Source organism: Cucurbita maxima, unplaced genomic scaffold (genome assembly GCF_002738345.1).
Source record: "Cucurbita maxima cultivar Rimu unplaced genomic scaffold, Cmax_1.0 Cma_Scf00064, whole genome shotgun sequence".
Classification (NCBI taxonomy): Eukaryota; Viridiplantae; Streptophyta; class Magnoliopsida; order Cucurbitales; family Cucurbitaceae; genus Cucurbita; species Cucurbita maxima.
This window is the reverse complement of record NW_019272080.1, coordinates 89,073-102,387: the sequence shown is the minus strand read 5'-3', so window position 1 is coordinate 102,387 and position 13,315 is coordinate 89,073. Positions and strand designations below refer to the sequence as shown.

Genomic DNA, 13,315 nt, shown 5'->3' with positions numbered 1-13,315 from the left:
TTTATTTAATCTTTTGTTGTGTCGCTCTTAATGGTGTTTTCAAAACACGTAAGTCCATGAGTGTGTTTTAAGCTGAAGTCTATGTTTTATGAAAATTTAAATGAAGTATTTCCGCATTCAATGTTCATAATATGTACATAGTAACAACCTTAAATTAAGTAGAAAATTTCGGGTCGTTACATAAGTACAAGGTAAAATAAACTCTTGAATCATTTGTAATTACAAACAACTCAGGAAGAATTGACTTTCATACCATGTTAAGTCGAGAAATCAAAGTCATTTTAACTCATGTAAGTAAAAGGACAAGTCCTCATTGACCGAAGTTCATAACTCACTTAAGATTAAGATCGAGTCATATATTATCATCTGTGAAATATTAATTTACTAAATTAATATTTATAAAACATCAAATTTCTTTTAAAAGACATCAAATTTTCACCAAGTATTTATAAAGACATCAAAATTTTTTTTTTTTTTTTTTTTTTTTTTTTGTTGTTTAGTCTTTATAAACTCATTGTATAGGAATACACTTCTATTAGTGAGCGTTTTTTTTTTTGTAAAAGCTCAAAAAAAAACCAACTCCGGTGATTTCTAACAAATATATTTTTTTTTAAGAACAAATTTTAAAGTTGAGCAGCAAATATGAAAATTTTCAACGGAACCGAGTTTAATTGAAACCTAATCTAAAGTTTCATATTTGGTATAATTTAACCAAAGTTTATACCTCACCAAGAAAAACACAATTTTATAATTCTTCAAATATAAACATTGAACGGATAGCCGAGAACTACGTCAAGGAGCATCGGGAATCTAGCCAAGAGATTATATCATTAAGGACAGTAAAAATTCTTTCATCTGGTTCTCCTTCTAGGATGCAATGAAAACCTTCTTCATACAGCTTCAAAGTCTTGTCCTTGCTTGACGCTTTCTCATATAGAAAACGACTGATCTGAGGATCTGTCACCTTGTCTGCAGCTCCATGAAGAACCAGTAATGGTGATGAAACCTGCAAATTCTCTACAATCAGTAAATCCTAAATCAATCATGCATTCATATGGGAAGGGAACCATCACCTTCTCCACTTGTTTCTCGATATCATCCGTCGCCTTTAAAAGTTCCATGGCGGTTTTCACGCGCATCCGATCGCCATATGATATAACATTGTACACCGCCTGCAAAAAAAAAAAAAAAAAAAAAACTCATAAGCTCTGTTCAAAACTGATATGTGACAAGTATGTATGTATAAGTATAAGTGCTCAAGTTCCTCTCCTCAAAAGCTCTATCCCCTCCAGTTGTTCCTCCGATTTAGTTATTTGTTTCGACATATTTCGATCGTAAGCAATTTTCAACAGGGGCATTACAAGCAGACCCGACGATATAAAATGTTCTGAAACTCTTCAAAGAAACAAATATCAATGCACCGTGACATTTCGTTTCTCTTGTAAATAGATCACGTGTGAGATGAAAACCTCTCCCTATCAAGGAACTAAATGTACAAAGGCTTGATTGGTATGGAAATCTAATGTATGTAAAGAGCGTAAAGGCATACGAACCAGTTTCCTTTTGTTTGTTTCTCGGATAGCAAGTTCTCCGAGATCGACATTTGGGAGAAGCTTGGCTTTTGGCACGACATGAGACATTAGTTTTAAGAGCTTAAGCACGGGTTCGGGCGGTTTGACATCGTCTGCAATCTTAAAAAGCATCAAAATCAGTATTCAGAGATCAAAAACTTTGTTCATTCCTTAATGAACTTACTTACTTTACACATGGGAGCCACAAGAACCACTCCATCCCATAGCTTTGGTTCCTTCAAGTGAATTTTCAAGGTAACAGCTCCCCCCATGGACTGTCCTAATATGAAATGAGGCAATCCATTCAATTCTGGTCTACCTGCATGTTCAAACATACAATTTGAGGAATGATTGTAAGAGAGTGATGATCAACATATAAATTACTCTCACCAAACCTTTGAACTTCTTGTACTGTTCTATAACATCATCAACTAGTTCATCAAAGCTGGGAATGTAACCGTGCAATCCTTCCGAAAGACCGAAACCCGGGTAGTCCATCGCATAAACGGCATACCCAGATGCAGCAATGTACCTAGCAATTCCTGAAATTTTAACAACATCACCACAAAACTCATGTTGTTGTGGCATCACGGAAAACACATGAATGAACAAAAATGGAAAATGAAACGATAACAAACCATCAAAGAAGAACGTGCAGGTATCACCATAGCCATGGCAGAAACACACAGCACCTTTAATACCAACATCACTCTCAGGAAACCATCTTTTGCAGAAAATATTCAAGCCTCTTGAATTACATTCATACCACTACACACAACACATTCAATTCATTCATCACATAACATTCTAACAATATTGCAAAAAATAACGAAAAGGGGGAATTGAAAACCTAAAAGATTTAATCAATATCTTCTTTGATCTAAGGTAAAATCTAATGCAAATTTGAACTTAAAACACCATTTCGTACCTCTTCAGTTCTGATCCCAGCAGGAGCCATCTAACAGATTAAATCGATTTTAGTCAAACGACCGAAACAGGGAATCCCATAGATCAAGATTTGAAAAAAATGTACAAAATAAACCTTGAATAAGCAGTGATCTAGCTGCTGTTGAAGCTCCTTGAAAGCGGACCGGACCCGGCGGCGGGCCGGAGCAGAGTCCAATTTCTGAGAGGCGATTTTGTTAAGCTCCGCCGGAACGCCATCGATCGGTGGCTTCTTCGCTGTAACAACAAGGCGGTGACCAGAACCCCAACTCATCGGTGACTCTGGGGTGGTTTTCCTTGGACAGGTGAAGGGCAATCTGACATTTTGGCGGTGATTGATCGGAGCGAAACACTTCTGGGAAAATAAAGAGAGCTCTGACGACGGGAATCTGAGTTCCACGGCCATGGACGGTGATTTGGCAGTGAAAAGATGTGAAACAAAAGATGGGATCAATGGAATGGCGGAAGTCTGAGCTCAATTGCTCGTCTGTTGGACCAATTAAAATAACCATGGCGTCTTTATAACAGAGTACGAACGGGCACATGGGATTTTCCTTTTCCCTTTTTTTTTTTTTTTTTTTTTTTTTTNCATGGGATTTTCCTTTTCCTTTTTTTTTTTTTTTTTTTTTTCTTTTTGTCCTGGACGGAGAGCATTAAAGTTTTGTTTTAAATTCTTGAAATTAAGAAGAATTTTGAGGACGCTTTTGTATTCACACACCCACTAAAAAAAAGGACCATTTTCCGTCCACTTTTCTTTTCGCAAATTCCATGATATGAACTTCAGAAAAGCAATCACTTTCTTCCTGTGGTATTGTGTCGGTCAAAAGCCATCTAAACAAAATACAAAATTTTGTAATCTTTGTTAATATGCAATCACCCTCTAATATGCCAAAAATATTTGTTGGAAGGAGGGTAAAACTAGTTATAAACTTAAAATTTTATTTATATTTAAAATTCTGACCATAATATTCTCTTTAAGGATGCTTACCGTTCTACGAAAAGTGAAGATTAACACCATGAACCAAAACAACTTCACATGCTTTTTAATAAAATTTTTAGAAGGCCACCCAACATAAAATTAAGCCATAAAAAAGTAAGGTACACGTTTTTTATTATATTAAATATTATATTTGAGTATGTAAAGTTTGGAAAGTAGTTATACTTTTAAAGAAGGCAGTCTAAAATTAATGTCATCACTGACTTATATTAGTCAATGACTAAACCATATACTTTGTATGGTATGTTCTAAAACGACAAAAGAAGACAGATCATCCCTTTTGGTCAGAGGATTTATTATTATTTTATTTTATTTTTGTAAAGGGTAGTAAGAAATTAAACGAGGAAAATAAAAGAACAAGCAAAGAAAAAAAAAAATACCGTCTCGAATATACTAACACTTTCAGTCTGGTGGTCAAAGTTATTACTGTCCTAATTGTGTTTTCTCGTGTGGTGCACAAAAAAATGGTCTCTACGACAACTTGATATAAAAACTGCTTTTCTTAGTGATACTTTTGTCTGTCTATTAAAAAAAACCCTTTATAGCTTAAAAGCAAGCTTCTCGCACATGATTTTAACGTTTCAACTTATTTCTTCTCCCAATCGATTTTTCTGGTAGCCGTTGACATGTCTCTTTTTATCTTTCATCAGCAATTTAACTTTATCTATTTGTTTCTTTATGTTGATGACATTATTATTATCGACAAAAACTCATATCTTCTTCACAGCTTTACTCGTAAGCTTCATTATGAGTTTGCTACCAAGAATTTGGGCTATTTTAGTTACTTTCTTGGTCTTGAAGACCTACTCCTGATGGTTTTTTTATTAGTCAGTTAAAATATACTCGAGATATTCTTACTCGTGCTCAGTTGCTTGATAGCAAACCAGTCCACACCTCCATGGTTGTTTCTCAACACCTGACTGTTGATGGTTCTTCTTTCTCTAATCATACTCTCTATCGAACTCTTGTTGGTGTCTTTTAGTACTTGACCATTACGCGCCAAGATATTGACCATGCTATCAATTTTGTCAGTCAAGTTTTGCATGCCCCTACGGCAGATCACTTTCTTACTATCAAGCTTATTTTTCGCTATGCTAAGGGAACACTTCACTTTGACCTTATCTTTCATCCATTCACTATTCCTAGTGCGCTAGTGGCTTATTCAGACACTAACTGGGTTGGTTGTCCCGATACTCATCGTTCTACATTCGACTATTCTATTTATCGTGGTAACAATCTTGTTTCTTGGAGTGCCAAGAAGCAACTTACTATTTCATGCTTCAGTTGTGAATCTGAGAATCGTGCTCTTGCCATGACTGCTGCTAAATTTCTTTGGTTTACGCATCTTTTGCATAACCTCAAGGTCCCCATTACAAAGAAACCCTTTCTCTTATGTGACAACAAAAGTGCTATTTTTTTTTTAGCTCAAATCCTGTTTCTCACAAACGAGCCAAACATATTAAATTAGATCATCATTTACGTCGGGAACTTGTTGTCATTGGCAAACTTCGCACACAGTATGGACCTTCCCATCTCCAGATTGTTGATATCTTCACCAAAAGTATTTATCGACCTCTTTTTTAATTTTTCAGATCCAAGCTTCACGTTCGTTCAAATCCGACGCTTAGCTCGCACGAGGTGTTGATGATATTTAGTTTTTCATTATGGTTTATCATATGTATCATATTTTACCCTTGATTATAGGCTAATATCTTATATCATTGAGGATAACTAGCTTTCTATTACGGTTTACCATATATATCATATTTGTTCCTTGATCGTACGTTAATATTGTGTATCCATTTATTGCTCTTTCCATTTCTTTCGTAATCTATTTGATGTAAATGATTATATATAGAGAACTTTGACCATCATTTAGATGTGATCGTTCTAGCAAATATTCTCACTTAGGACAACAAGAACATGATAAGAAAGAGTGTTGGTACTCTAGAGTATACCAAGAACACGATTAACAGCTATTGAGTCTTTGTACTCCATTTAAGTCTTCTAATATTTCTTTAGGTGACAAATCGATCCACACTGTATTTCAACTATTTAAAATTATTTTTGTTTTGTTTTGTAAACCAAATGTATTTATGTTTTGTTTTAAACACAGATTTTTTTTTACTGACGGTAGTTTACCTTATGTCTTCAACTCAACTTGAAAATCGGGCCTCGATACATTGCAACACTAGATGGATTGATTTAGTTTAGAGAAAATTTTGAAAATTTGAAAATTAATATTTAATATATTATATATATTAAATATAAAAAAGAAAATATATTTATTGTATTCTATGTTTAAAGTACTAAAATAACTAATATATAAGTTACATTAAATAAAATATATATTTAAATAAAGAATATATTTTAATATAATAGATATTTAAATAAATTATTCTAGATTTGACAAATATTCAAATGGAATCTTTGGGATAAGCGAAAAAAATACTCAAGAAACTTATTCGGACCATGGAATGGAATAGAATTTTTCTCTAAGAATTTTGTTTTAAGAGATTTCAAAAACAAATTTGTGCTAAGGTTTTTAGAAGAAGTTAATATTGTGGAGGAAAGAAGATTTGTGAATGAATTTCATATTAAGAGACTTAGAGGTAAGATCCCTGTGATTTTATTTTAATTTTTAATACAATAATCAAACTGGGATCTATATGAATAAATAGTTCATTTTCTTTAGTAGCACGCCAGCATGCTACTAGTATTAGGGTATGATCTCATACAGTATCTCAAAATCACCCTGAATTGCAAACTTAGCTTCTCCTTATTTTAAACTTCGTCATGCTCATACGAAACATCTTTTCGCATTCATTATTAATTATCTACTCTGTTTAATATAAATATATCTTCAGTACGTGCGTACACACATACGTGTACACATGCTGTTCACAACGTTTGAATAAGATAATTATTCTATATACTTATGTTAAGAATGAGAAACTACAAGAATCCTAAAAATAACATAAAATATACTATGAACCAAATCCTTAAAAAAAAGATAGGGCTAACCAAATCTTGAAAACTAGTAAAAAATAAGAGAAAAATCCTAATATATTTTACAACTATATAAAATATATTCCAATACTCACCCTCAGGTTAAAGAGTATGCCAATCACACACCCAACTTGTCTTCCATAAAATCAAATGGTTGTCTTCTCAATAGTGAAAACATTGTATTTGCTAATGTTTTGTAAATATTGGTTTGCTTTTTAGACTTCCAACAAATAATTGAATTTTAGGAAGATGCAAGACCGAGAAATAGACAACAAGGATTTGCCCGAGAATTGTTAATTTGTCCCATTTAATTTGATTGGAAGAAGTGAATATCTTTGTTCAGCCATAAATGATATACTCCAGAATTGGTAATTTGTCCAATTTTATTAAAATATTTGACTGGAATAAAGGAATATGTGAATGGAAGCAGGGAATATCCAAGGGAAGGGGAAATATCATGTAGGATGGTAAATATAATAAGGATGCCCTAAATCCATCTCCAAAATTTAAAAAGAAAATTTTCAACTTTAAAAACACCAACATCAATTAATTACTTGAGGGGCCACTGGGTAATTTTTTTAAAAAATTTCTTACCATGTTTTATGAACTTTTTTCCTTGTTGAACCTTTAGATTTATCGTGTATAATTAATTAAAAATTCAAGAATTTTGGTAAAAATGAAAAGAAGGACTATTTTGGTGTTTAGACGAAGGCGATGGCAGAAGAAGGATGTTAGGCAATGATAAAATTGAAAAAACAAGTCTAAGAAACAAATATGTGGGGGACATCACACAAACTTCTTCAATTACAAAACACCAACTTCATTTCAATTAAACTAAAACCCTCAATCGGTAAAGTTAGGAATGGTGGCGGAAGGGTCACAGGCCTTAGCCGCAGGCACAGGCTCGACGGTGACGGAGGGCGCAACAGGCTTCCCCCTCAACTCCGCCGGCAAATCCTCAATCCCATTCAAATAAAAGGTGTAAAACAGCTTATAAGGAAAGATGATCTGATGCAACTTGACCTGCCCGGACACGCCTTCGAAAATTCCACTTCCCCCCGTGACGGCCAAGAGGGTGTCTTGATAAGTCAGGTAAGCGCCCTGCACCGTCATGTGCCCGTAATCGCCAAAGTAGAAGCTGTAGACGGCCTCGTAGCGGTCGCCTTTCTTCTCCGGGACGTGCTGGATGAGGATGCATATCCCTGCCGTTATGCCAATGCGCTTCTGGAGGTCGCCCGTGTAGAGCTTGTTGCTGAATGGGACAAGGTCCCCCAGTGCGTTCTCCTCCTTCTTGCTCAGCTTTAGGAATGCTGGGCTTCCCCTGTCCCGCTCGTTTATCTCGTACACGAACAGTTCTTGAACTTTTGCTGAACAAACAAAACATTTATATTCTATTTTTGCATTTATTCAATTAAATTAATAAAGAAGTGAGAGTTACTGGATTTTGCAGGCTCCGAGCTGGATTGGATTTTGTTGGAGAGGAGTGCTGTGGAGGTGAATTTGTTGGGGGTAATTGGGCGGGATGATGATGATGATCTGAGTGTTTGAGCAGAGAAGGAGTGCGATTGTGGGAGCTTAGAACCCAAAAGCCTGTGGGTTTGGGAGGGTGTGGGGATTTTAAGGGAAGAAACCACGCAAGAACTCAAGGACGCCATTAATGGAGGTGCCTCAGATCTCAAACCAAGGTCGGAACAGAGCAGAGATGAAGAAGAGGAGACCCTTGTGTGTGCTTGCTTTCTTAATCCCAATTTCCAGATTATTTAAAGGGACACATTCTACACCACGTGACGTGGACACCCAACAGCATTCAAATACCGCACCGTCCATGCGTTGCACGTGCCACATTTTTTGCATTCATCTTTTCTTTTTATTCTTTTTTTATATCACATAATTTAGAATTTCATGTTTTTCCAAAGGAGGACTGCCAATTAAAATTTTTCCGATAAAAGTAAAATATTATTAATATTTATAATAATTTGAAAAATAAGGTAAGGATACAATGAATCTATTCATATTTTTTTAACAATATGAAATATTTGATTCACTTGCCATTTTAACAAAATATGCTTAGACAAAATTGCATTTAACATTTATTATGTGAAACCGTTTCAATAAGTGCAAGATAAGATTCCTTTAAGAAAAAATGGATAGTTGTTACAATTTTAATTTATTTTTTTTGTCAACTTCCATAACGTGCATGATATCACATTTTTCTTATCAATATATATATTTTCACATATCTAAGGCTTGTTTTTTAAAAAAAATTCATATATTTTTTGTCCCTCCTAAATGTATTTTTTTTCTCACTAACAATTTCACCTTTTGTTTCCCTCTTTCTAATTTTTTTTTTTATATCAAACATATGCGCTTAATATAAAAAATTAAAAAAAAAAATGATTTGGGTGATAAATATGGTTTATGAGGGTGGTTGAATATACTTAAAGCAGCTGCGGACAAGTGATTGAAGGAAAATGGAATGTGTTATAACAAAATGGTGGCCGGAAAAGTTTGGTTATTGATTTTGCGGTAGCTTTAGTGGAAGAACCAACGCGAATTAAGCATGAAAAAGATGGATATGCCATAACTAAGCTTCAAAATGGTAACTCCCACCTTATTTGCAATATCAACTTTTACAACCAACAAAAGATGAAAAAATAAAAAAAGTTTTTAACTTTTCTCAATCCCACCCTCCAAAAATTTATGAAGTTTTTCTCACACCTTAGCAACTATACAACAACACAGTCAAAATTCTCTATGAGTTTGGATTAGTGAAGGAAAGATTGTCTTTAAAAAGAGGTCTTCATAGTTGAAGCTCCTCCGTACAAGTGGAAAAGAATTTGAGGGACGAAGGCAATCCGGTTTCGAATTAGATAGAAACTTCAGCTAAGGCCAACTAAGAAAGTGACCTTACTATCAGTTTAGTCGGAAGACTTGCCTTATGTATGACGACACAGGCCTAATGATTCTTGCATGTGTCATTTATGTTTTATATGTTGTGATGTGTTGACTAAATTATAATAATGACATATGATATTATGATGACGCTATTTGATGATTATATGATGCCGATAACAAAATGATGATGATATTATAATGACGTTATTTGATGATAATATGAAGATGATGACATAATGATAATGATGTATGTTAATACGATGACGTGAGATCATATGATGATGAGATGGTTTAGCATGACGTTATTCCATATCACGATGACGTGCATTTATTGAATGACATGATGCATTGTGACCATGATTTATTTTTCTAAAGACACAACCCTAATTGAAGTTAATGATGATGAGTGTATGAAGACCAAGACCTACATGTTGCGTAGAGTAATATATGAACGGTGTATAGGGTTGTGTCACGAAGATGATTTAAAGATGAAAACTATAGGGACCTTATGCATTTTATGTGTACATATACATCAGGATACTTCCCCATTTATGATGATGAGTACGGACGTGTACACTATGATAATGATGATGATCATGCCTCTCATGACACTCAGGGGTATGCTGACCTCCGAATGTTGCTATGGGCAACTAACTCGACTATGATGGATCCAGGGAATGCGAACCGCCTGGAGATTCATGCTTAGACGTGTAGGTCGTGTGTAGGGAAGTACTACCAATCCAATTATGTTTGTATTGGAGGTCACCGCTATGATGATTTTTAAATGATAGGTTCTTAGATCATGAGTTGCATATGTGTTTGCATTTCTTAACCTCAATAGTAGGGTCACTTACTGAGTATTTTAAGTTGTGTGCTATATTTCAAGTAAAGGCAAAACATAAATATGAAATAATTATTGTAGGATCACTCATTGCATAATATATATATGAAATATTTTGATTTGTTCAAATAAGTTACTAATAGAGCATTTTTATATTCATTAATATCCTATTTTTATTTGGTAATCTGTGGAGATGGGAAGGTTAGTGGGATATGGCAACGTTTAGTCAACTTTCACACTAAGCACCATATATGGCAACGTTTCTCACATGGGAATTTGTTAAGTACAATAGTTAACAACGTGGCAATTTGGTCGCCGTAAGATTGATGGTCAATAAACGGTCGGTGATGCAATTTACCGTTCAAAACCAATTTAAGATGCTGACGCCGAAAGGTCCACTCCAATTAGACCTTTGCTGTGTTGTCTCTAAACAGAGTAAATTAAAAAAAAAAAAAAAAAAAAAAAAAGACAGCTCACAGTCCTATCCAGAATCTCCTTAATTCTTTACATCTACTTTTCTTTTTCATTATTTATTTTAATTTCATGTATTCAATTAGGTAAAGTCTTATTTTAACTTTCAAACTTAGATACAAAAAGTTAATACTTATTTTAGTGTAACTTATATGGGTCTTACCAATGATCTCACTATTGGCGTACCCAGTATTGTATCATTAATTCTAACAAATAAAAATAAATAAATGTAGTAAAATATTTCATTTTTGTACCTCTCGTGGCCCAACTCAAAAGGTGAAGATGAAAAGTCCAAATTTGTAACCTCCTGGCTTTCTAAAGCTTTAAACCAATATGAGTTGATCATCATTTCTAAAACTTTTTGGATTTTATGATGGCCTTAGAGACTAAAATTGAGGTTGATGTAGGAGGAAAAATGCATACAAAAACTGGAACAACCTAAAAAATATAAAACAAATATGGAAAAATAAGGAAAATAAGTCCAAGTCAACCTACGCGAAAATGGTCATTTTAGGATCATGAGCAACAATTAGTGGGTCTAGAACCTAGTGCTCCTAGACTAAGTCTCGAGGAGTCAATATAGAGTATTATGGAGTTGCAAATTCCTATTTAAGCCACCTAGCTACCCTAGAGACCTAATAAACCTCTACGACACTCATGAAAGACTAAAGTAGCTCTCTGGGTCATTTTGGGCTAGCAATGCCTTGCCATATGATAGGACTACAGAAATTGTCGAGTCAAGTTTAGATATGGTAGTGTAGCGCGTCGAGACAACCATATACTTTACCCCTATGCTGTAAAACCCATCTTTAGAGGGGCTATGGAACCATGCAGGTAGATACAGTAGCTGACAAGCACTCGAGGTCACACCCCTAAACTAGGGTGGCTATATGGTTTTTTGGAGAGTTCACGATAATGTTCCATAGATGATGTTCAGAATAGCAAACACCATACTATCCCACCGAGGTAGCACTTCAACTAATGTAATGTAATGACTTAATTTTTGAAATCTCAAATCACGAATCACCATTTAGGCTTGAGGTTAAAAAGATGATAAGATTTTTAAATTTGTGAATGAGACCCATAGAAATTTAAAATTCAAACCTGCATTGAAAATGGATACAAAAGGTAATTAGAGTACAAAAAAGTATCGGTAGAGTCAAATAAAAAAAGTAAAGTTTACAAAGATATACAAAAGCAACAATTAAAAAAAAAATCAAAATGAAAAGAAATAAAAAAAAATCGATCTAAAGGGAAACCATGCACCTACACGACTCCACATGCTCCCCTGTCCACTCTATCTGAAAAAATAGAATAACATGGGATGAATATATAATACTTAGTAAGGAAACCACTTGTAGGCTCTTATCGGACTTAATCCTTACCATGATTCCTTAAGCTATGTGGTCATAGACTGACTCTAGCGTTAGCCAATGCCATGACTTACCGTTTATGCTAGCCCTATAAGGCTTATGCGTAACTAGGCCCTATACACTCCTACCTAAAGTGTATAACTAAGTTTCTTGGAAAAAGATATAGGGTTAGGTTGTACTTAGTTTGTTGTTTGTTTACATTTCTTTAAGTCTATTATTTAGTTGTTGTTTACATTTCTTAAAGTCTATTATTCACCTTGTGCTACTCGCACGTGAGTGAACTTTCTCTATAATGGGCTTGTGGGAAGGTTTCATGTGTATGAGGTAACCGGTGTACTATATGCAGACTAGTACTCTGACCGCCTGCACCCCATTAGCATCCCTTGTGGGTGACAGCTAACAACTATGTATCAAGTAGACTCTAACCATGCTAGGAAAGTTCACGATTAGGGGTTGCACCCCAACCGCCCCCACTTGATTGCCTGGTCACCCAATCGTCCCCACATTAATAATAATTTTTCACTTTTTATTTAAAATTTAATATTATTCAAGGTATGAAGATCCAAGGTTAATAATGTAATTTCGAACCGTATGTGATTGACATATGAGAGAATCGTATTCAAGTAATAACTTAAAAGGGTCTATAGTATATAGATAAGGTTGGGTGCCTTGTCCTCGTAACACTATTGATACGACTCACTTTGTAATTGTTATAAATGATTTGATCCAAATCGTTCATGTAGAGATATGTGAGTGATGGAATCCTATACAATGCGTTTGTATAAGTTTGTATAAGACTAGACCAAGAGATATTTAATCTCTCTTTATAAATCTGTTAATTGAGAAGATTAATATTTCGTATGATGATCATATGCGACTCGATCTTAATGCTGAGTGAATTATGAACTCTTGCTCGAGAGAGCTTGTCCTTTAATTTGCATGGGTGACAATGATTCTTATAGCCGATTCAAATTCGAAGTTAGTAGCTTGCTGATCAGAGATGATATTTCTGACGAAAAATCTAGAAAACTCAATCTCTAAATCACAACAATTCTGAAGGATTCGACACCGGTTTAAGCTTCCCCTATAAAGTCTGATGTGGGGCAATAGTATGGAACAAGAATTCAGTTCAGTTGAGCTACCAATCTCAAGTAATAGCCATTTAGATTTTGAGTATCCTACTCTTTGATTTCTTCCAAATCCGAGAGCAATT

The 13,315-nt window shown here is 34.6% G+C and overlaps 2 protein-coding genes across 2 annotated transcripts; both read right to left on the bottom strand.

Annotated features, from left to right (window-relative positions):
- Positions 1-629: 629 nt before the first annotated feature.
- Positions 630-3,024, bottom strand: LOC111472103 (caffeoylshikimate esterase-like). Its single transcript, XM_023117797.1, has 8 exons — positions 2,614-3,024; positions 2,500-2,529; positions 2,210-2,339; positions 1,967-2,113; positions 1,760-1,890; positions 1,554-1,691; positions 1,074-1,172; positions 630-1,006 (listed from the first exon to the last, which is right to left on the bottom strand). Exons 1-8 carry the CDS (start codon positions 2,920-2,922, stop codon positions 788-790), a joined length of 1,203 nt encoding a protein of 400 aa, XP_022973565.1. The 5' UTR covers positions 2,923-3,024; the 3' UTR covers positions 630-787.
- Positions 3,025-7,253: 4,229 nt separating this feature from the next.
- On the bottom strand, positions 7,254-8,268 carry LOC111472108 (allene oxide cyclase, chloroplastic-like). Its single transcript, XM_023117803.1, has 2 exons — positions 7,961-8,268; positions 7,254-7,889 (listed from the first exon to the last, which is right to left on the bottom strand). The coding sequence occupies exons 1-2, from the start codon at positions 8,175-8,177 to the stop codon at positions 7,366-7,368; spliced, it is 741 nt and encodes a 246-aa protein (XP_022973571.1). The 5' UTR covers positions 8,178-8,268; the 3' UTR covers positions 7,254-7,365.
- Positions 8,269-13,315: the final 5,047 nt, after the last annotated feature.